At 36.8% G+C, this 25,292-nt stretch overlaps 1 protein-coding gene across 1 annotated transcript in view; it reads right to left on the bottom strand.

Moving 5' to 3' along the window:
* LOC150090420 (kinesin-like protein KIF11-B) overlaps nt 1-25,292 on the bottom strand; it is a 336,901-nt gene that overhangs the window by 201,688 nt on the left and 109,921 nt on the right. Inside the window, exons 7-8 of the mRNA XM_090390308.1 lie at nt 16,030-16,096; nt 9,496-9,574 (exon numbers count right to left, since the gene is read on the bottom strand). Of these exons, the coding sequence (XP_090246434.1) occupies nt 9,496-9,574; nt 16,030-16,096 (146 nt within the window). The remainder of the gene's footprint in view (nt 1-9,495; nt 9,575-16,029; nt 16,097-25,292) is intronic.

Genomic DNA, 25,292 nt, shown 5'->3' with positions numbered 1-25,292 from the left:
AGTCCGTTGGTGACATCATCAATAGTTGCTCCCGGCAGACATACCCTGGTTCTCCTCCACCTATCTTTATTACAAAAAATATTCCCCGTTTCCCTGACAATGGAGTCTCCTAATAATACAATGTCCTTTTTAACCAGAGTAGTTTGCACTTGGTTTTTCTGTTTTGAGGCTCGAATCGGGTGTGCATCAATTGGTAGATTGCTGGAGTTTTGAGTCCCTGACGAGCTCCCAGATGCATTATTTTCGAGGGCAAGCACTCGTTTTTTCAGGGACTCAAATTGTTCCCTCAGTGCACCAAATTGTAATTTAAGATCGGTGCACTCCTTACATCGATCACAAAGAAAAGAATCCCCAGGTGAGGTAGGATTAGTCACCAGGTCGACCTTGGAAAACATTCCACAGGTTCCACAACGGATTAAATCATGACTCACCCGTAAATCGCCATCTGCTATTTCCGTGTGAATCACGATACCCTGTGACGTGTTTAAGGCAGATCTCGTAACTACCATTATAAAATTAAATAAATATTAATGAAAGTAACTTTAAAAAATTATATCTATAATATTATTAAAATCAAACAGTTACAGGAAAACCTGCCACAAAATTATCCAACAATATCTAAATAAATCAAATATTTAAAAGCACTATCCAAAAGTAAACCACTTAACTGAGGAGCCCTGTCTAAGCGCGTCCGCTCACCTCGAATAATATCCTTAATACCAATTTGTATAGTTGTCTTCCATGTGCAACAGTGTCAAAAGCTTTCTGAAATCCAAGTATATGATATCAAACTTTTTTGCATCCAGTTCCTTTGTAATCACATCATAGTATCCAATCAGATTTGTCAGACAAGACTTTCCCTTAACAAATCCATGCTGTGTCTGAATTATTGCTGCATCCAGTATTTTTACCTGGAACAGATGTTAAACTAACAGGTCTGTAATTACTCATGTCTCCCTTCAATCCCCTTTGTGAATTGGGGATACATTTGCACATCTCGAGTCCATGGGGACTTCCCCTGAGTCCAAGGGTGCTCTCATAATTATAGCTAAGAGCTTGCTTAGTTCCTTTGCCGCCACCTTTAATATAACTGGATAGATTCCATCCACCTCAGATGCCTTTCTTATATTTAACTTCAACAATTTCTCCTCCACTTTGCTCTCAGTTATTACGAAATCATTAAGCACCCTGTTACAATTTGATAAACATCTGACATTTTCCTTCCTTAACTCCTCATGTGTGAATGTAGATGCAAAATACTCATTTAGTTTGTTTGCTATCTGAGCAAGATCACCAACAGCCGAAACGTCGATATCAAGTGGACCAATCTGATTCATCCCCTTCCTTTTAGAGTTTATATAAGTAAAGAAATCCTTGCTGTTTTTCTTAGCATCCTTTGCCAAAGATTCTCGTAATCTGCCTTCAGATTACATGAAACCACCTCTTCACTTCTAACCATCTTTCCCACAAACTGTATGTGAGAGAAGTGGTTGTAAATGTATTACAACAGTAAATTGCGGATTGTTAATCCTTTCAGCTCTTAATTTGTGCATTCGACAGCTGCAGCTCTATTGCCTAAAGGCCAGAGGTGTGAACAACGCATACCCAGCCTCTCTCGAAATCTATTTATTATATAGAAATTTTATTTGCTCTACAGAAACTATTTTAATGAGACCACCCATGGATTTGAGAATCTATATCAGCTGAGACCTGAAACCTGTAACATTTAGTTTAATTGTTGATGTGCAAAGTTAGTGTTCTATGTAGGAGTGCACACACAAGTAAATATAGGTATGTATGTATCTCTCTGAAAGTAGTATTGTAGTTTAATAAATTGATTCTGTTGTAACAGAAAAATTATGTAATCAAATTATGTAATGTTTCGTTACCAAGAAAGACTATTTCTGTAAGCTGCAATGCCTGAAAATTAGGCATCTGCATGGAGATTTAACTATTGACTGCGGCATACATTTCGTTTATTGAAAGCATTTTGTTTTCTCACTCTTAAAATATGAATTGATTAAATTGTTAATTTTTTTTTTTTTTATACTGAATCAATATCAGTTTATTTTTAGGAGCATTAGCAACTAAGGCCATATTGCTCATCTACAGATAAGATAAAGTTTCAGTTCAACAAACCCTACTCTGCTAAAACATTTGCTCCTTTTCATATATCCACAATTCCCAGGTAATTCTCCAATACAAAGAGAACAAAATTTAGTTAATTTCAAAGCCAAAACTCAATCTTGCCTTATTCTGCTAATGACATTCAAGAACTTTTGGCATCAAGATCGGAAAAAAAAAAATTTTTTTTTTTTTTTTTTCCAATCTTGATGCCAAAAGTTCTTGAATGTCATTAACAGAATAAGGCAAAAAAATGGGTGATTTTTCACTTCTTTTTTTTTTACACTGCACAGAGCAATGGTTAATCTACATCTTAAATATTACATACAGATTTCGAAACCTCATTTTAGAAAGGATGTTTAACTGTTGCAGAGAACAGCAAATGGATTAGTTCGGGAAAAAACAGCATTACCAAGAAAGACTATTTCTGTTAGCTGCAATGCCTGAAAGTTAGGCATCTGCATGGAGACTTAACTGTTGTGTTTAAGGCCTTAAAATGACTAATAACTAATTGCTGATGGTATCTTTGATATTTCTCAAGTAACACATGCAGGGAAGGGTCATAAATTTAAATTGAAAAAAAAAAAAAAAAAAAACAGTTATAGAATAGAAACAGATAAATTTACCTTTGCCTAGAGAGTAACAGATCATTGGAATAAACTTCCACTGGGTTTTGGAGGTAGGAAGCATGAGGAAATTAGCATAGGATGCAAGAAAGTAAGCTTATGCAGCATCAGCCAAAAAAAAAAAAAAAGTTCCATTTCACCCCTCTGTTCGTTCGAAATACCTGTCCAGCTGAGCCTTAATTTTATTTAGGCTATCAACTTCCACATCAAGGGATGGAAGTCTGTTCCACCAACCAATTACCCACTGGCTAAAGGCAAATTTCCGCACATTATCTTACATCTGTCTTTTCTCAATCTGAATTTATGCCCTCTCAGGTGATTATTCTGAGCAAGAGGAAGAATTCCACCGGCATTGAGCATGCTCAAACCATTCAAGGTTTTATACACCTCTATCAGATCACCTCGCCTGTGCCTAGTCTCCAGACACTGTAATTTCCAAAACTTAAGCCTTTCTTCGTAAGAGCAACCCTTTGTTCCATTCACTAATCTTGTTGCCCTTCACTGTACTCGTTCCAGCAGCTCTACATCCTTCTTGATGTGAGGCTTCCAGACATGTATACAGTACTCAAGGTGTGGCCTGACCATTGCCTTATACAATGGAATAATCACCTCCTTATCCCTGCTAGAAAAATTCCTGTATATCATTGACAAGACACCATGAGCTACCCTTGCAGCCCATCTGCACTGCTCAGAGAACTTCATATCTGCCTGCACAATCACCCCCAGGTCCCTTTCATTCTCTACCACTGTCAGTGTAGACCACAGAGTTGATACGTTGCTCTGAGGTTGCTGTTTCCCCATGTATAGTACTTTACATTTGTCAATGTTAAACTTCATTTGCCACCTCTCAGCCCATCTGCTCAACCTTTCCAGATCCTGTTGCAGCAGCACAGCATCAGTAGTGTCCTTAATAACCCTGCCAACCTTTGTATCATCTGCAAACTTGGACAATAAGCTTGATATACCATCATCAATATCATTTATAAATACAGAAAACAACAATGGACCCAACACTGAACCCTGAGGGACTCCACTAATAACATTAGTCCACGATGAGCAGTGTCCATTGATTACCAATCTGTCTTCTGCCCCTCAACCATCCCTTTATCCATAGAAGCAATTTGCCTCCAATGCCACACTGCTCCAATTTGTGCAGCAGTCTTCCATGTGCAACAGTATCAAAAGCCTTTCTAAGATCCAAATATATAATATCAAAGTTATTCCCTGCATACAGTTCTTTTGTGACTGCATCATAGAATCCAATCAAATTGGTCAGGCAAGACTTTCCCTTAACAAAACCATGCTGTGTCCGAGCGTAACAGATCGTTGGAATAAACTTCGACTGGGATTTGGAGGTAGGAAGCATGAGGAAATTTAAAGGATTGTTAGACAAATATTATAAGGGATGAGCAAATGAAGTTTTTATTTTTTTTTTTCATTTTATATATTTTTTGTTGATTCTTTGTAAGCTTGCTCCCATATATATATATATATATATATATATTATATATTAAATATTAACACAAAGAATTCACTTCCCACATATTCAAAAACACACCAATTTCTAGAAAAGATCATTTATGTCCCATGAAAGGCATTATATGGAAATTAGTAATTAAATTTAAAAAACATTTTTTTTAAAAATCAAAACAGACATCACATTTTTTTGCAAATTAAATGGTTTACTGATCTTTACTTACAGATGGAAAGGGATTTCCTATAGAACAGCACATTCAATTAACTAAACAAAATTGCAACTGTTTACCATTCCAAATCCACTGTAGGACTCTGTTTGTGATACAAGACTATATAGTGTAAGGAGAAATAGACTGAGTTTGTAAACTGAAGTTTACAACCTGTTTGGCGCCTCTGTAGCCAGGAGCAGTAGTGCGTAGCACACTCTTCTTGATTAGACCGGGGTTAGAGACCGTGACCACCAAATACGGAGGATGCGGAAAGGTCAGGGAATGACCACCGCATATCCCCAGAGCAATATGGCTTTAGTTGCTAATGCTCCTAAAAACAAAATAACAAACAACCAGTTCAGTTTCTGCTACATGCTTTTTTTTATAGATATTTCTATGAGAACTATTCTTCTGAATTGACATCTGTAATACCATCTTTCTTCTAAACAATTCCAAAGATCTACATCAGTTGATCAACCTCTATTCCTAGTTCAATTCCAGTTGTACTCCATATGCATTCTGTAATCATTTGAATACACAAATTGGACTAACTCTGGCAAATAAGAATTTTTAATCAGAACTTGTTTAAACCATACGTTGAGTTTTATCATTTTCTAAGATACTGCTGCTTTACTACATCCATCAAATTCGGGGGCTCACATCTGGTGAGTATGGGCTTGGTACACCCAGGGTCTTCAGCTGGATATCATTATTCTTCTCTTTCTTGGCGATTCCTTTCTACTTCTGACACTCTCACACTCATTCACTCTCACTCTCTCAGGGTAACTCGAGAATTTTTTTTTTTTTTTGGCTGGTGCAGCATAAATCTCAGGCTTCCTTGCACCTTATGGCTAATAATAATAATAATAATAATAATAAAAAAAAAAAAAACTCCCTATGTAAAAAAGTGACCAAATTAGAGAGAGAGAGAGAGGGGGGGGGAAGCAATATATCTGACACACACAAAAATTCTATAATACAACTCTAAGGTTATCCAGCCTAGAATATACAGCTATACTTCTTGAAGGTAGAGAAAATAAATAAATCTGCTAGTTAACAAATACATAAGTGTCCAACTTAAAATGAAAAGCTGAATTGCAAAGTTGCAATTCAGATTCATAAGTTATTTTGTAAGAGCAAAGTTATTACTAAATATTGAATTTTTTCAATATTTAGTAATATTAGTAAATTAATAAGATGAGTTTACCTCAATATAGTACGTGGAACACTTCCGTATGATACCCTCCAGAAATTAAAACGGAAAAAACGAAAAAAACGACAAAAAATGACGCGGTTTTCTCTTAATATTAGTGTAAATCAACACGAAGCCTGAGTTCGTGCTTCTCGTTCAGCAGCGTCAGAATTAGCTTCGCGATAAATTAAAAAATTATCTACATCCGAAGGATTGGTCTGTATTGAAGACCTCCATAGATTTGCGACGGGAAGCACAAGCCTCAGAAATAAAAAACAGACACATTAATAAGTTGCAAACATTATCGAATAGTTCAAGACACGTTCATGCGAATTCTAACACATTGTCGCGAGCTTGCGACCAAGTTCACACGAGTTGGGTGACATCCCCCCCACAGACACATAACGCACTACCACAGAATATGTCGGCTAGTTCACGAACACCCCCTCACCCAGTATCCAACGAACCGACATATCAACAGGTTACAAATCTTTCCTCGTGTACACTATCGCAGGACCAGATTTCTCTTTTATCCAAAGGATTAAATTATAATTTACCACCTCGAAAGCTGCCAAAAAAACAATGCGTAATTGATATTGAATTTGGACTTCGTAGTGTTCCACAAAAAGATGTATTTATTCAACAAGTTAACCAAGTAGTGAATAACATAAAAGAAACGCGACTTCCTAAATTGAATACACATGACAGTTCAGCTTTACGAAAACTTCGAGAAAATAAGGACATTATTATACAGAGGGCAGATAAAGGAGATACAGTGGTAATACTAGATAAACATGATTATATTAATAAGTTAGATTCAGTTGTGTCTGATACCTCCACTTATCGTGAAGTGGACCCGACACTGTTTACCAATTTGGTAAATCAATACAATAAAACGTTAACCACATATCGAAAAAACAACTACATTACTATGGTTCAGTTGAAGGAATTGAAGTCCAGAACATACAATATTCCTGCACTTTTTGGTCAGGTAAAATTACACAAGCCTGGATTTCCGATTCGACCTATTGTTTCCTACAGGAACTCGGCATTTTCAGCCTTAGCCACACATGTATATAACATTATAAAACCTTTTCGACAGGTTATACAATTTGGGATTAAGAATTACGATACATTATTTAATAATCTTAAAGACTGTAGACTCGGCGACAATGCCAATTTATTCTCATTAGATGTTACCTCATTATATACGAATGTAAATGTTGAATACACATTAGATATTATTTGGGATATGTTAAATAAAAACTCGACACCGATTAATTATACGAAGCTGCCTATTAAGGAAATTTTTCACTTAATTAAACTATTAGTTGAGGCTAACTACATCACCTTTCGAGACAAGGTGTACAGACAAATTTTTGGATTACCAATGGGTTTGAGCCTGAGTGGCTTAATGTCAGAGATCTATCTCTCAACGATTGAGCAGATACATTTGACACCTTTTCGTCCCCGTATCACATACTATGGGAGGTATTTAGACGATGTTCTAGTTATTACCGATAGTAGTACTATCCAAGACATTTTACATTCGTTTAATAATATTCATTCTAGACTCAAATTTACATTGGAAAGGGAAGATACGGATACTAAGTCATTAAACTTTCTAAATTTCACGCTTACCCGGGACTCGAACAAAATACAATTTAGCATCTATCGAAAACCCACAAACACCGGTATGCTTCTACATTATAATAGCTACCACCCGTTCACCTACAAAAGATCGATTATCTTTAATCAATTTCTAAATGCCTATAAATATTCAACGACGGATTCTGCTTTGGACTCAGAAATACAAATATTAACTAGCAGATTTTTGAACAGGGGTTATCCCATTAACACAATAAATCGAATTAGGGTACAAGCTAAGGATAGGATACAAAATACTGCACCAATCAACAATAGTAATATCAAAAAATACTTTATTTCTGTCCCATATGTTGAACAGTGGCACAAACAGCTTAACAGATTCTTTAAAGATACCGAATTTAAAATTATAGCTAGGCCTATACGGAAGTTACACACTATACTGAACAATCGCTCGGGTCTTTCCGCGTTCGCTACACAAATTAATGATCTAGTATACAACATTTCTTGCGGTGATTGCGACTCGTCTTATCAGGGTTCGACGCGGTTTTCTCTTAATATTCGTGTAAATCAACACGAAGCCTCAGTTCGTGCTTCTCGTTCAGCAGCGTCAGAATTAGCCTTTCATGCCATTAACGAAAAACACTTTTATTTAACGAGGCCAAAATACTTAACGTTCAACGTAATTATACGCGACTATTAATTGCAGAAACCGTTGAAATTAAATTACACGAGAATTCTGTTAATGTTCGGCGGCCATATTTGATCTCCGATGCGTGGACCTTTACGCGCATGCGCGAAGACACATAATCACTATTTAAGTTGCAGGTTTAGCCTGATTCAGTAATTTTCATTCCTGTGATCACGACAGTCGGTCGAAAAGCATTGTCAGCTTCAGGAAGGAAAATCGTTTTGAATATTTTCGTTAGATTCTTTTAATTGCGTTAATTTGAATTTTAATTGTTTTGAATTGATTTTGAATTGTGTTAAATTGATTATTTAATTATTTATATTTTACTTTAATTATTTATATTTTACTTTAATGTACCGGTAAGTTGTCGATTTTTTCGTTTTTTCCGTTTTAATTTCTGGAGGGTATCATACGGAAGTGTTCCACGTACTATATTGAGGTAAACTCCTCTTATTAATTTACTAATATTATTATCAACGTAGAACATATTGAGTATTACAGCTCTGATTCATACTATCTAATATTTAGTAATAAAAATTGTTAGTAATAAAAAGTAATATTAATAAAAAAGTAAAAAAAAATGTACACAGACACCCAAAAATGTTTTATGATTAAGCAACTTGAAGTCAAATATCAAAAGCACATGTGCAAAAAAGGTTTTCTTGTAAACAAACAGTTGCTTTCCCATACATGTATAAAAATTAATCATTATAACATTGGTATGAATACACTGTAGATCACTCTCAAAGGGAAAAAAAAAAAAAAAAAAAAAAAAACTGTTCGTAGTGTAAAAGGGCATCATTTTATCTGTATCTCATATTGTGCTCCTCCTTCACAACGAGTTGCCATGTATTCCACTACTTCGAAACCACCACCCAGACAGCACCGTTTCAAGGTTTGTTGGCCTTTCATTGGTGGGTGGGCAGGTACCCCTGGTATTGCAGACATGACAATCAATGATAATGTATAAGTTTAACTTATACATCATCATGTACACCTTTTAGTATCTCTCATATTGTGTGATTATCTTCACAACTGGATTGTCAGAGCTGCAATATCAGGGTACCTGCCCACCCACCGATGAAAGGTCAACAAGTTTTGAAACGGTGCAGTCTGGGGGATGGTGCCCACTGATAATAAGTAACAATAGTCTTCTCTTTTTAGTGAAGCGTTACTTATTCGAGGTAGTGCAATACATGGCAACTCGTTGTGCAGGAGGAGCACAATATGAGATACAGATAAAATGATGCCCTTTTACGCTACAAATGTAGTTTTTTGCCTTTAAGAGTGATCTATGGTGTGTTCACACCAATATTATATAGATTATTCGTACTCTTAAACCTATGATGCCTTGTTGCATTGAGTTTAACTTATAAAAAAATGAATCGTGTGTCACAGTCATGAAAATAATGTCATAGTAATGAAAATTTTCATGACTGACATATGAACATCGGAGTTACAACAATCAGAGCAAAGATAATTAATTTAATTTATACAATTACTAAACAATAATAGTACTAATTAAATTAAACAACAATAAAAGTACTAATTAAACAATAATAAAAAACCAACCTATATGGAATATGTGGAGCTTTCTCTACAAGGGCTGTAATTGCTCTGCCCAGTGTAAGCAAGCTTTGATTAATGCTACCTATAACAAAAATTGGAGAGAATAAAAAAATAATAATAAATAATTGAAATATTGCTAATTTATAAGTTAAACATCTGATAAAATAAATGTATGCAAATCTTATAAAAGTTGTGCAAGTAACTTCATTTACAATTAAAATTAATTATTTTAAACCCACAGACAAACAGATTGAAGCTCAAATAGTAATAGAGGCATGTGATGCAAGCATGAGCTTATATAAAATCAGCAAAAAAAAAAAAACACACATCCATTCCCTCTAAAATTTTGTCCAGTTCCTCAAATTTATTTATTTAAACTATCAACTTCCACAAAGACAGATGGAAGTTAGTTCCAGCAATTAACCACGCGTTGGCTAAAGGCGAATTTCCACACGTCTATTCTATAACTGTCTCTTCAATTTGTTCATAATCTGAATAAGTGGAAAAATCCCATCAGAATTCAGCATGCTCAACCAATTCAAGCCTTATACACCTCAATCAGATCACCACACAGGAGTCTAGTCTCTCCAGCCACTGCAATTTGCAGACCTTAAGAGTTTGCAATATCATGATAAGAGGATGAATTTGTTTCCCTCACCAATCTTGTCGCCCTTCTTGGTAATCGGTCAAGCAACTCTACATCCTTCCTAAAACGAGGCTTCCAGACCTGTATGCAGTACTCAAGCTGTGGCCTGACCATTGCCTTATACAAAGAGATAATCACCTTTTTTCTACTAGCAAAATTCCTGTATATCATTGACAGCACCCTATGACCTGTTCTGGCAACCTGTCTGCATTGCTCAGAAAACTTCAAATTTGACTGCACAATTATTCGCAGGTCTTTTTCAGTTTCAACTACTTCAACAGTTACTTCTACCCATATGCAGTACTTTGCATTTGCCAATGTTAAACTTCAGTTGCCACTTCTCAGCCAATCTGCCCAACTTTTCTAGATTCTGTTGCAGTAGCACGCTGCCATTACTATCATTAACAACCCTGGCAACCTTTTTGTCATCTGCACAATTCAACATTAAGCCTGATATACCTTCATCAATATCACTGATGAAGGTATTGATTATCATCCATTGATTATCACTCTTTCTTCTCCCACTCAACCTTCTTTTTATCCATTATAGCAATTTACCCTTAATACCATACTGCTCCAATTTGTATGGTAGTCTTCCATGCACAACAGTGTAAAAAGCTTTCCTGAAATCCAAGTATATGATATCAAATTTTTTATTGCATTCAGTTCCTTTGTAACCACATCATAGTATCTAATCAAATTTGTCAGACAAGACTTTCCCTTAACAACCCCATACTGTGTCTGAATTATTACTGCAGTCTTGCTTCAATGATCCTGCAATGCATCTTTAATCAACAACTCCATTATTTTACCTGGAACAGAAGTTAAACTGGCCTGTAATTACTAGTGTCACCCTTAGAACAGCCTTTGTGAATTGGAGATACATTTGCATATTTCCAGTCAGTAGGGACTTCCCCTGAGTCCAAGGATTCAGGCTAAGGGTTTACTTAGTTCCTTTGCTGAGTACTTTAATATAACTGGATAGATCCCATCCACCCCAGTTGCCTTTATGTTTAACTTCAACAATTTCTCCTCCACTTTGCTCTCAGTTATTACAAAATCATTAAGCACCCTGTTGCAGTTTGATAAACTTCCAGCATTTTCCTCCCTTAATAACTCCTCATGTGTGAATGCAAAATACTCGTTCAGATTATCAGCTATCTGAGCAGGATCATCAACAGTTGAACCATTGACATGAAATGGACCAATCTGATTCATCCCCTTCCTTCTAGAGTTTATAGAAATAAAGTCGTTGCTGTTTTTATTAGCATCCTTTGCCAAAGATTTCTCGTAATCTGTCTTCACTTGCCTAATCTCCTTTGTGACTTGATTACAGAGTATCTTATATCTGCCATAGGTTTCTGTGTTGCCTGATAATTTATATGCATCCTATGCATTTTTCTTCTCTGCCAGGAGTCTCATTAGTTCATCTGACATTGATTTAGTCCTAAACCTTGAACAATATTTCTTAATTGGTATGAAAAGCCTAGTAGTTTTCACAATTAGTTCCTTGAATGCTTCCCACTTAGACTTTGCTGTTGGTAAGATCATCAGTTGGTCCCACTGTACAGAATTTAAAAACTGTCTGAGACCACTGTAGTTGCCTTTATTGAAGCAAAAACCCTTCCCTTTACCCCTAATGGTAATTATATCTTTAAGTAAATCCCACATCAGTAAACTGTGATCACTGCCACCTAGTGGTTCCTTTATCTGCAAATTCTTAAGGCACAAATATGGGTTAGAAGGCAGAGAAAGATTATTATCAGAGAATGGGTGGGGGTTTACGAAAACATCCAACAAATTCCAGCAATTCATAGAATCAGGAAGTGCCTCATTGAACTTGTACATATTACAATGGAGAATTCTTTTGCTCCAAATAGTTAGTGATCTTTAATTTTTTAATGTAACAAAATCTAAAAATGTTTTAGCAAAGAGTTTTATACAATTTTGTAGCTCTCAATTGTAGCTCCACATTATCAGACATGATTGAAAGCTTGGATCAGTTTATTTATAACATTCTTCTTTTGTAATGCTTTTCCAGATATAAATATAGAAGTTAATGTGTGTCTAATTATTTTATATGTCTAACCATAAAAATATATATTATCTGTCTACTATTATTATCCTGGGTATACAAATTATAAATACACATGAGTGTGAGTATATGAGCTCAAGCAGGTCTAAATGTGATTGTTTTTGGGTGCATGTGTGCTATACTGGATATATAGCTTTAGTAGAGCATAAGATGCAAGAAAGCACACTTATACAGCATCAACCAAAAAAAAAACCCCTTACTGTTTCATCCATCCATTCCCTCCAAAGGTTTGTCTAGTTCAGTCTTGAATTTAAGCTGTCAACTTCCACAATGGCAGATGGAAGTTTGTTCCAGCAATCAATCACCTGCTGGCTAAAGACAAATTTCTGCACATCTATTCTACAACTGTTTTCCTCTATTTGAATTTATGCCCTCAGGTGAGGAATCTGAGCAAGAATTCCATCAGCACTGAGCTTGCTCAAACCATTCAAGGCCTTATACACCCCAATCAAATCACCTTGCAGGTGCCTAGTCTCCAGATGCTGCGATTTGCAGAACTTAAGCCTTTCTTGGTAACAATAACCTTTTGTTTCACTCACTAATCTTGTTGCCCCTCTCTGTACTCTTTCTAGCAGCTCTAGATATTTCCTAAAATGAGGTCTCCACACCTGTATGCAGCACTCAAGGTGTAGCCTGACCATTGTCTTATACAAGGGGATGATCACCTCCTTATGCCTGCTAGCAAAATTCCTATATATATCACTGACAAGCCCCCATGAGCTACTCTTGCAGACCGTCTGAACCTCAGAAAATTCCATATCTGACTGTACAATTACCCCGAGGTCATTCTCCATTACCCTGAGTGTAGTACCACACAGTTGGTATGTTACTCTGGGGTTACTACTACTCATATGCTGTACTATGCATTTGTCAATGTTAAACTTTGGTTGCCATCTCTCTGCCCATCTGCTCAACTTTTCTAGATCCTGTTGCAGTAGTGTACCACCCTTACTGTCATTAAAAACCCTACCCACCTTTGTATCATCTGCAAACTTGGACATTAAGCCTATATATATATATATATATATATATATATATCATATGTAGAAAGTGTGAAGAAGGTTTTTGTTTAACCTATTGAATCTACGGTACACACCAGAAGTGAACTCGACTAAATGGATAAGGAATGTAGCGATACATGGTATGAAAAAGAAAGAGACAGGAAATTAAAAATAAAAAATGAAAAGGCAACCAAAATAAGATTACATTGCAGTGTTTTTCCCAATTTCAGTGTCTTCATCAGAGGCCATCCACTGAAATTACAAGAAAGACGGCAATGTTCTTGCTTTTGTTTCCGACATGTTCTGTATGCTACTATGGTACAGTTGTGCTATAGCCATGTGTTGAGAATGAAATTTAAATTTTTTGTGGTAAGAATAAGGTCTAATAAATTGTGCCAATAAATTTAATTATATTACATAGGGCATACAGAGCAGAGGACAGGCAATGTGGAGTTCCACTAAGGGCCATGCTCTGCAGACACTAAAATTCCAAGGCTATCTCTAGCCTTTACAGAGTTCATACTGGGACACAGAGTATACAAAATCGAAGTGGTGGGGAGATCCCAGTGATGTTTGACAATCAAGGCCATACACTATGTACATGATGCTCACTATCCAGGCAGGTGACAGTGGTAGCTTAATATGGGGCATGTTTTGATGGCAAGAACTAGGATCTCTGGTGTGTATGGGCCTATGGGCCAACATTTCACTGATGATGTCTACTGGCAGCTATTAGGAGACCATGTGCACCCCCAGTGGCACAGTGCATTATCCAAGACAATGCACTTTGCCATTGCAATGGAATAATTAACTCTGGTTTAGTTCCCTCTCCCTGTGATTGGTCTGGGTCTAAGTGACACAGAAAAGGAAATATGAAGGGAAACTCAGTAGTGCACTTATGAAAATTTATTAGTGGTTTTTATTCCCGATTAGGAATATTATCTAGTTTACAAATCCTAAATTTATTATTAATAATTGCAATTTAAAAAAATAAAACATTTACTTGCTTTTATTCCTTTCTTTTCTGATTTTAAAATGGTTTTTGGAAATCTAGAATAAAGCTTCCAATAAAAAGAAAAAATGATGTGTGTCGAGCACACATGGTAGATGGTTTTTATGTGAAACATCCTTGGCTTGGATGAGGTTAACAGAATCTAAGCTAATAGCCTAATTACCCATTTGAATGGCTACAATGGAAAACTATAGTGGAAAAGATAGCTCTGTCCTACACAGAAAATGAAACATACACAGTATGAGTGGTCATGAAGGTTTCAGTTTGAAAAGCTGTTTTGGAAGTTTATGACTAAGCATTCAAGTAAAGATATTTTCAGCAGAAATATTGTTTCCAAAAAAGAATTCTAGCTGCATAACACAAACTTTTTTATTATTATATTGTGTGATAACATGGAATTGTGTTCTCAATAATTTAAAATGAAAATTACTGTGGTGCTCTGGACTTCAAATGGTATAATATGATGCAAGGAAGCAAACTTATGTAGCACCAGCCAAAATAATAAATAAAACAGAACAAAATTTAAAAATAAAATTAAAAAAAAAAAGAAAGAAATCAAGGTCACCTTCACTCCTTTCATTTACTTTTTTTTGTTTCTCCCACCCCCCAAGTATTTATCCATCCCTCCTTAAATTTAGATAAACATCCAAGCACCACAAAAGTAGGTGGAGGTATTCCAATAGTCAAATCACTCATTAAAGTAAACATTTTTGAATATCTGGTTTTCAATTACTCCCTCTCAATTTAAATTAATTGCCTGGTTGTGTATGTCACATGACTAAGCATTCAGTTTACTCAAACCTTTCAAGACCTTAAACACCTATCACGAACCAACAAAACTGCTTCCAAACACTGTAGCTTGAAGAGAAGTCTCTCCTGACATACCCCTTTCTGCTCTTATATCAACCTTGCTACTCTCCCCTGTACTCTTTCAAACAGAGTCCACCTCTTTCCTCAAACAGGATCTCCAAACCTGTATGCAATATCAAAACTGTGTATGGGAAGGGGGATGAATGACATTCCATGGTGAATGACCTGAAACCCTACTATTCATATAAACAAAAACAGCTGTTAAACATCTGAGAATGACTAGTAATGCCACTATGAAATCAGAATCAAATTCCATCAACATTTTTAATGATATTACACTTACAACTTAGGTTGCACAAAAATTCTAAATCATCATCTATCAAACTAGCCTCTCTTCTTACTGCAGAATAAAATAAAATACAGCATAAAGACATATGTGGATGAAGCTGTCTGCCTACACATTTCTCAAACTATAGGATGTGAAGGAATGTAGGGGAGTCCAAAACCTTAAGTTCCTTAATTTTTTTTTTTTTATATTTTTATGATTAAAATTAATTAAATTGTTTAAACTTTTTCCAAAAATATAGAAAATGTAACATAATTTAACTGTAAAATTGATTTATAGGTATGATGAAGGAAATTACTTGAAATGCAGGTTGGCCGTGTTATTTAAAATGTTGGAGAAAACTGGTCTACACTACAAATCTCTCATTAGTATTTGGAATTAAGAGGAAACCATGCATTTTATTATAAAGGACAATACTTTCAGATAATCAGAAATAAATATGTAAATTTTGTAAGGCACCTGTAACCTATTTTTTGCCATGATTTGATTTGGATTTTACTGGCACAAAAACTACTGTCACCATTATGAAATTACCTCTTTAGCATTAAGAGTACACAAACCTAGCTTTATACAAATATATATAAATTTTTCAAACTTATCATAATGCAGAATAGCTTCAAAAATAACCTGCTTCTCTTGCTCTTTTGTCAACAGCTCCAGAACGTCCAATATTTTCACTGCCTGCCAAATCAACCTGCATTAAAAAAAAAAAAAAAAACATTCTGTATTTCTCTGAGCAATGCTTATTGTTATTTATGTAAGCAAAAGTAGTAAATGCAGTCCTACTTTTTAGTATAAACCAAAAAAGTGTTATCATACACATGGGATGACAACATATCCTCAAAAGGACTGAATTATTAAACAATAATAATATGAATATTATATACCGAGGAGATTTTCAAATATAACTTAATATTTTAAATAGGGATACAATCTCTTTCTCACTCTACAATCATGGCAGAGACTTTTTTGGCTTTCCTCTCACTGCAGCTGCATCAGAGAGTTGCTGGTGAAGGTTGCTAACAAAAATCTGATTTTTCGTCTGGCAAATTTTAAGAAAATGTTTCTTAGACAACTGCAGCTATAAAAACCCCCTGGTTCCTCAACAGTTCCATGCAGTGTCAGATATAAACAGACTGACACTAAGTCATATCCTATAAACATGTGCTTATTGGTGCACATATCCTGAATAACCCAATTCAGCAGTTTGAAAAGCTCCTTTATGTTTATTTATAGGAGGTATTGCATTCAACTACAGTAATTTTCTTTGAAATGAGGGACTGTCCTCTGATTAGTGTTTTTTTTTTTTTTTTTTTTTTTGTTTGGTAGTTGTTGGCGCATCGGCTTCTGTGGCCATAGTGCACCTCCCAAGGTTTTTGCAGTACTTTGATCCAAGCCCGAGGCGGGAATCGAACCCGCGACCTTTGGGTTGCCAGGCAGGCACTTTACCCACCTGGCTAGCCCGGTCGGCTCTGATTAGTGTATTAAGTGGATGAAATTCATTTCATTCTATCTGAAGTATTAATACATTCATTGCCTGGCTGATGCATATAAAAGTCAGGTGATTTAGCATTAGCAAGGCATATGATGCAAGAAAGCAAGATTATATAGCATCAGCCAAAAAAAAAAAAAAAAAAGAAAACCCTACCCTTCCCATCTCTGTCAAATGTTTGTTTAGATCTGCCTTTAACTTCTTTAAGTTGCTGACCTCCACTACGACAGAAGAAAGTTTGCTCCAACTATCAACCACCTGGTGGCTAAAGGTGAATATCCGTACATCTATTCTACAATTATCTTTCCTCAATTTGAATTTATGACCACTCAGGTGTGTAATCTCAGCAAGAGGAAGAATCCCATTAGCAATGAGCTTATTCAATCTATTCAAGGCCTTATGCACCTCAAATAGATCACCGTGCAGGGGACTAGTCTCCAGAAGCTGCAATTTACAGAACTTAAGCCCTTCTTAGTAAGACCAACCTTTTGTTATTGTTATTAGTCATATGGTGCAAGGAAGCCTGAGGTTTATGCTGCACCAGCCAAAAAAAAATAAAAAAATCCCGAGTTACCCTGAGAGAGAGGAATCACCAAGAAAGAAGAATGATGATATCCCGCTCAGCACCCTGGGTTTGCCAAACCCATACTCATCAGATGTGAGCCCCTGGGTTCCACTCACCAATCTCATTGCCCTACTCTGTACTTGTTCCAGCAGCTCTATATCTTTCCTAAAATGAGGACTCCAGACCTGTAAACAGTACTCAAGGTGTGGCCTGACCGCTGCCATATACAAGAAGACAATCACTCCCTTATCATTTGTAGCAAAATTGCTGTATATCATTGACAAGATTCCATGAACTACTCTGGCAGCCTTTTTGCACTGTTCAACTTTCCAAACAGTGAGGTAATTTTTCCAACAGTCCAACTTTCCTAACAGTGAGGTAATTTTCCTTGGTGATTTTAATGTTCACAACTCCAGCTGGCTTCCATTTTCTAGTCACACTGACCCAGCAGGTAAACGCTGAGGCTTTTGCAATTACAAATGATCTAGCACAAATTGTTCATTTACCTACAAGAATACCAGACAATCCTAATCATACAGCCAATACACTTGATCTTTTTCTCACAAAAAACCCTTCTAAGTACACGGTCAAAGTGAGAGGTCCTTTAGGCACTTCAGATCACACCTTGGTGATTGTCTCTTCTCCAATGGAACCTTTATCTCATGGTTATTCCCAACCTCATGTTGTTTGGCATTATAAGAATGCAAAATGGGATGACCTGCGAGACTTCTTTTCCTTTGTCGGATTACTGTTTCAAAACTTCTGATGTCAACGTTTGTTCAGATCGTGTCAGTGAAATTATTCTTGCAGGAATGGAATCCTTTATCCCACACTCCACTTTAAAATCTCGTCCTTTATCTAAACCTTGGTTTTCCAATAAATGTGCTAAGGCTGTTCAAGAGAAGAATGTTGCATATCGTAATTGGCTTGTTTCTAATTCTTCAGTTTCATTTTCTACCTACACCAAGCAGTTATTAATCAGTCCAAACTAGAGTTTGAACAGGCTAAGAGTAGAAAACTTGCTTCTTGCCCTAATGGTAGCCGAGCATTCTGGTCTCTTGCCAAAGCTATTGGCCGCAACTTTTGCCTATCTCTGCTCCCACCTCTGTCCAAACCAGATGGTTCTGTTGTCACTTCAGCCAAGGATAAAGCTGACCTGCTAGCATCCCATTTTTCTTCCAGCTCATGTATTAATGATCTTGGTAAAACACCATTCCCAACACGGTCCATTCAAAGCCTCCTGTGGTCTTCCATCAAAAGGATATCAGAAGGATTTTGATGAATCTTGATGCTCAGAAAGCTCCAGGTCCTCATGGTATTTCTCCACTTGTTCTCAAAACCTGTGCTCCTCAACTTACTCCTATTCTTTGCCACCTTTTTTCACTTTCTTATTCCAAAGGTGTTTTTCCTTCTGCTTGGAAATTTGCTCATATCCAGCCAGTTCCTAATAAGGGTGACAAATCCCTCCCATCCAATTATCATCCCATTGCAATTACTTCTAATCTTTCTAAAGTAATGGAGAAATCAATTAACTGCCAACTCTTAAACTACCTTGAAACCTTCCGTCTGATCAACAATCACCAGTATGGATTCCGTCAGTGTTGATGCACTGGTGATATTCTGGCTTATGTTACCCATTTATGGACTAATTCAATAGAAAGGTTCGGTGACACACAAGTAGTTGCTCTTGATACCTCAAAGGCTTTTGATCATGTTTGGCATAAAGGTCTTCTAAACAAGCTTCCATCTTATGGTTTGCCAACTGTTTTTAGTAATTGGTTATCCAGTTTTCTCTCTGATCGCTCACTGAGGGTAATGGTAGATGGCTCTGTCTTCTAACTTCTCCACTAATGCCGGTGTCCCCCAAGGTTCAGTTCTTTCCCCCATTCTTTTCCTCTTGTATATTAATGACCTTCTTCCATTGACTGGAAATCCTATCCATAGTTTTGCCGATGATAGCACATTGCATTCCACTTTCCATTTTGAGAAACCTTGTCCTGCTCAATCAGCTTCAATTTTTCGAAAATTTGCTACCAATTCCTTAAATGCCGATCTTCAGGTAATTCTCCAGTGGGGCAAAGACAACTTAGTTGATTTCAACCCTTCTAAAACTCAGTCTTGTCTTATATCTAGCAAAAAGGATTCTTCTGCTCCAATGCTTATCTTTAGTGACACTCCAATTTCTAGACAAAATGATATATCTCTTTTGGGGATTACCCTGACTTCTAATCTCTCTTGGCACAAGCACATTACAAATATTGCTTCCTCTGCATCTAAAAAACTTGGTTTTCTCTTTCGCTCTCGGTGTTACTTTTCTTCCAAACAGCTGCTCACTGTGTATAAATCGCAAATCCGCCCTGCCATGGAATATTGTTCTCACATCTGGGGTGGTGCCCCCAAAACCTCTCTCAGGCTTCTTGATTCCATTCAGAAGAGGGCAGTTAGGTTAATTAACGATTCATCTCTAACAGAGTCTCTCCACTCGTTTTCTCATAGACGTACTGTTTCTGCTGCTTGCCTCTTCTACAGATACTTCCATGGGCACTGTTCTTCTGAACTGGCTTCTATAATTCCCGCTCTCTCTTTCAAAACAGTCCGAACACATGCTGCCACCAGCCAACATCAAACCCACAGAACCAACTTTTCATCTTCCTCATTTATTCATTCAACTGCCGTTTTCGGGAACAACCTTCCTTCATACATATTTCCTGAAAATTACAATCTACAGAAGTTCAAGTCAAATGTCAACAAATATCTTCTTTCATCTTCTCAACCTCCAACCCAAGCATGGTACTAAGTACTATAGGTTCTAATACCTCTCGTGTTTGGGGTTCACATAAAAAAAAAAAAAAAAAACACTATTCAGAAAACTTCCTATCTGACTGCACAATTCCCCCAAAATCCTTTTTTCATTCTCCACTACTGAGTGTAGTACCACCCACTTGATAATATTAAAGTTCAGTTGCCACCTCTCAGCCCATCTGCTCAACTTTTCCAGATCCTGTTGCAGTAGCATACTATCATTACTGTCATTAACAACCCTGTGAAACTTCATATCGTCTGCAAACTTAGACATTAACCCTGAAATACCTTCATCAATATCATTTATAAATACCAAAAACAAAAATGGGCACAAAACCGAACCCTGGGGGACTCCACTAATAACATTAGTCCATGAAGAGCAGTGTCCATTGATAACCACTCTTTCTTCTCCCGTTCAACCGTCCTTTTATCCATTGTAGCAACTTGCCCTTAATGCCATACTGCTCCAATTTGTATAATAGTCTTCCATGTGCCATGGTATCAAAAGGTTTCCTAAAATCCAAGGATATGGATATCAAAATTATTCTTTTCATCCAATTCCTTTGTAACCACATCATAATATCCAATCAAATTTTTCAGCAAGACTTCTCCTTAACTGTATTCCCGTCTGGCGGGATACGTTCCAACCCCAACTGGGTTCAGCAAGTTAATTCTATAATTTTTACTCTAATTACAGTGCTGAAACTTGCTGTAGTTGGAGCCAGAACTATTTTCTTGAATTTTTCCACTTCAATTTTCAAAACCTTCTATTGAATTTCATGCAAATGACAAAAATGTGACATCAAGTGTGCATTTTTTTAAGCCTTTTTCAGTTATTTTTCTAAACCCACCCTAATTAGCCTAGGGCTTATGAAACACGATACTTGATTCGTTTGTTTTGGAGTGGGAGTTTCTGTTTACAGAGCAAAATTGTTTTCTTGGAGCGGAGAGTGAGAAAAACTGTTGGTTACGTCACAAACATCCTAGATACAGCTACATCGAGAGAGTGGCAACGGTGGTTCTTACGTCACATCGTCGCCCGTACAGCTACATCAAGAAGGGAAGGAAGGAAAATAAACATAAGACAAATGCGAGCTACTGTTAGTTGACATAAGCAATAAAGCAAAACAGTAGCAACAACTTTTTGAAAGGCGAAAAGATGGTATTTCCTTTCTTCAATGTGTATTTCACCTACTAACAGAAAATCAGGGAAATTCATCTTTTAGAAACGAGAAAAACTGATAACACTGCAATGCACATTTATAAAAAAAAAAAAAAAAAAATTTGCTTTATTGTAATTGTTTTTAGTAAACAATATCAGAACAGCAGTTTCCTGGGTTTGATCTTCTAACGAAATTTCAAGAAAATATTTCTATTTAAAGCTGCATTATAAACTTCGAAACTCATGTGCAAAAGAAGAAAACAAAAAATCATCCACTATGAATAACGTATTGTTTCTTGAAATGTGTATTCTTCACAAAACTGCAATATATTCTAACAATACAAAGCTAACAGATTACGACTAACGGCTGCTCGAAAATGTATTCTTAGAAAATATTTCCTTGTTATGCTTTGATGTCATACAAAGGGAGAAATTCTGTTTTAGTACAGAAGCCGAATAAATTCACTATCCACAGCCATAATGCTGTTCTGAGCTGCAATAAAAAGATAAACCCCTGCTGAAAAAATAGATTTTCTCCCCATCACTTCTCTTGTTTTGCTGTGGTTTTTGCCGATCAATTTCATACAATCAAGTCGGTGACTGCTAAATGCGGTGTGGTTTCTTGTATTCTCTCTCTCTATTTCAGGATCTCTGACCGTGTGTTCATCCTGGAGTATAAACAGAAAATTTGTTAGTCTGAATGCTGCCCACCAATGGCACCAATTATCAACTCATTTTACTGTCCTTCTAATTTTCAACGTGTGCAGATAATCGACTTGAGCAAAATTCGAAAGTGCTACTTCAATTAGGAGCAAAAACCGTTTCCCCCAACATAACAAATTACTTTAGGTACAATGAAGGACGACTACTGATGATTTTACTGACTTGATGGAGGCATCCACAATAAAACATCTGTACAAGGGTGGTCACTCAAAGGACAGTAACCGTAGTCATTTGTATTAAAGGACGAGCATGTATAATGCAATTCGCTCACTAATATTTCCAGAGGGATTATTGTGGATTTTTTCTCAAATTCACACCAGACCAAAATTTGACTTATTAGTACTTCCGCATCCTAGGATGAATTGACTAATTAGAACTTCAGTATCGGTGATGAAACATCGTGCACACCGATATCATTGGCTACAGCAATAATGTAAAGAAACAAAGCAAAATATTATAACAGAGCTATTATTTTTTTGTGTGTGTTTTTGTATGGGCAGCTCTTAGAACAAAAGTTCATCTCCACCTTGTTGCTCTGTTCAGTTTTTACACACTGTCAAGGTAAGGCCAGCGTGTGTCGTGTATAAAAAAAAAAAAAAAAAAAAATCCATCCCGAATAGGAATATCCCATGTTGGATGAAGACAGATGAAAAGGAAGGCAAGAAAGGGAGAGAAAAAAGTTTTGCATCCCGCATGGGAGAAAGTAACAGGAAAGAAACTGTTTGTGAGCTTATGTGTGCCTGTATTGTGATGTTGTGTTTTGGCATTTTGGCTACCTGGACAACTGCCTCCAGGTACTTGTCCCTAGCAGGAGGGCAAGGCCTCCCCTACTGAAGAGAAATTGTTGAAGTTAAACGTAAGAAAAGCAATTGGGGTGGATGGGATCTATCCAGTTATATTAAAGGAGGCGGCAAAGCAACTAAGCAAACCCTTAGCCATAATTATGAGAGCATCCTTGGACTCAGGGGAGGTTCCCACAGACTGGAGATGCGCAAATGTATCCCCAATTCACAAAGGGGGATCGAAGGGTGACACGAGTAATTACAGACCAGTTAGTTTAACTTCTGTTCCAGGTAAAATAATGGAGTCGCTGGTTAAGGATGCACTGCAGGATCATCTAGACAAGACTGCAGCAATAATTCAGACACAGCATGGGTTTGTTAAGGGAAAGTCTTATCTGACAAATTTGATAGGATATTATGATGTGGTTACAAAGGAACTGGATGTGAAAAATAATTTTGATATCATATATTTGGATTTCAGGAAAGCTTTTGACGCTGTTGCGCATGGAAGACTATTGTACAAATTGGAGCAGAATGGTATTAAGGGTAAGTTGCTACAATGGATAAAAGGATGGTTAAGTGCTAGAAAACAGAGGGTGGTAATCAATGGGTGCTGCTCTTCTTGGACTAATGTTATTAGTGGAGTCCCACAGGGTTCGGTGTTAGGTCCACTGTTGTTTTGTATATTTATCAATGATATTGATGAAGGTATATCAGGCTTAATGTCGAAGTTTGCAGATGATACAAAGGTTGACAGGGTTGTTAATGACAGTAATGGCAGTGTGCTACTGCAACAGGATCTAGATAATTTGGGCATATGGGCTAAGTGGCAACTGAAGTTTAACCTTGACAAATGCAAAGTACTACATAAGGGTAGAAGCAACTCCAGAGAAACGTACCAACTGTGTGGTTCTACACTTAAGGTGGTAGAAAATGAAAGACTTGGGAGTAATTGTGCAGGCAGATATGAAGTTTTCTGAGCAATGCAGACAGGCTGCCAGGGCAGGTCATGGGGTTTTGTCAATGATATATAGGAATTTTGCTAGCAGGGAAAAGGAGGTGATTATCCCTCTGTATAAGGCAATGGTCAGGCCACGCCTTGAGTACTGCGTACAGGTCTGGAGGCCTCATTTTAGGAAGGATGTAGATTTACTTGAGCGTGTACAGAGAAGGGCAACAAGATTGGTGAGGGGAATGAAGGGATCCTCTTACCAAGAGAGGCTTAAGTTCTGCAAATTGCAGTGGCTGGAGACTAGGCACCTGCGCGGTGATCTGATTGAGGTATATAAGGCCTTGAATGGGTTGAGCACGCTAAATTCTGATGGGATCCTTCCACTTGTTCAGATTACGAACCTAAGGGGACATAAATTCAAATTAAGAAAAGACAGATGTAGAATAGATGTGCGGAAATTTGCCTTTAGCCAGCGGGTGGTTAATTGCTGGAACAAACTTCCATCTGTTGTTGTGGAAGTTGATAGGTTGAATAAATTTAAGGAGGAACTGGACAGGCATTTGGAGGGAATGGTGTGATTTTTTTTTGGCTGATGCTGCATAAGCTCATACATTTGCTTTCTTGCATCACATGCCACTACTACTATCTGCATGCCCTCCTCCCTGGAGAACTAGTTTCCCAGGGAGGAAAGAAAAACTTGTATAAGATGAAGAGAGGGAAGGAGAAAAGAGAAGGACTATCCCACCCCAGGGAAGCCCCAATCCAGGACGGATTGCTAGAACAACTCAAGAAAAAGAATAATAATAAATTTAAAAAAAATAATAATAATAATAATAATAATAAATAAAATAAATGAAAGTTAGAGCTCTGGACCTTTGACAATCTCTTGGCCTTCTCCCTACCAAAAGGGTATTTTTATTTCTCTCCCTCTTTCGAGTCGGACTCTCCCCTAAGGAGAGTTTTTTCCCCCAAGTGAATGAAGAGAATGGAAATTCCAGGAAAATAACCCTGTTTTCCTTCATTTGCTAAACAGCTACTCTGTCAGTGCAAGAGAGGTGACTTTATTACAGTTGCAGCTCAGAATGGAATTCAAGCATCGAAACACATGACATTTTATGGAAAATTTTTCGGGCGTTGTGTGATAATGAAAATTCAATTTTTCTCTTGAAATTTTTTGATGGTATAAATTCATATTTGATACCATCGAATATGCATTTGATGGTATTCATTTGATGGGATTTAATCATTGAAGTATTCAATAACAATTACAATTACACTACGAGTAACGGATTATTTTCACAATCTGTTACTAGTAGCGCATTTTTTTTTTTTTTTTTTTCCATTTGCACACCAGGTGAGATGCATGGGAAGTTCCTTCGACATCAGTTTTCGAAGTTTATAACGCAGTTATG

Source organism: Mastigoproctus giganteus, chromosome 2, assembly GCF_048544385.1.
Source record: "Mastigoproctus giganteus isolate SK-2022 chromosome 2, ASM4854438v1, whole genome shotgun sequence".
Classification (NCBI taxonomy): domain Eukaryota; kingdom Metazoa; phylum Arthropoda; class Arachnida; order Uropygi; family Thelyphonidae; genus Mastigoproctus; species Mastigoproctus giganteus.
Note: the sequence above shows the minus strand (reverse complement) of the source record. Positions and strands in the feature narration are given on the sequence as shown.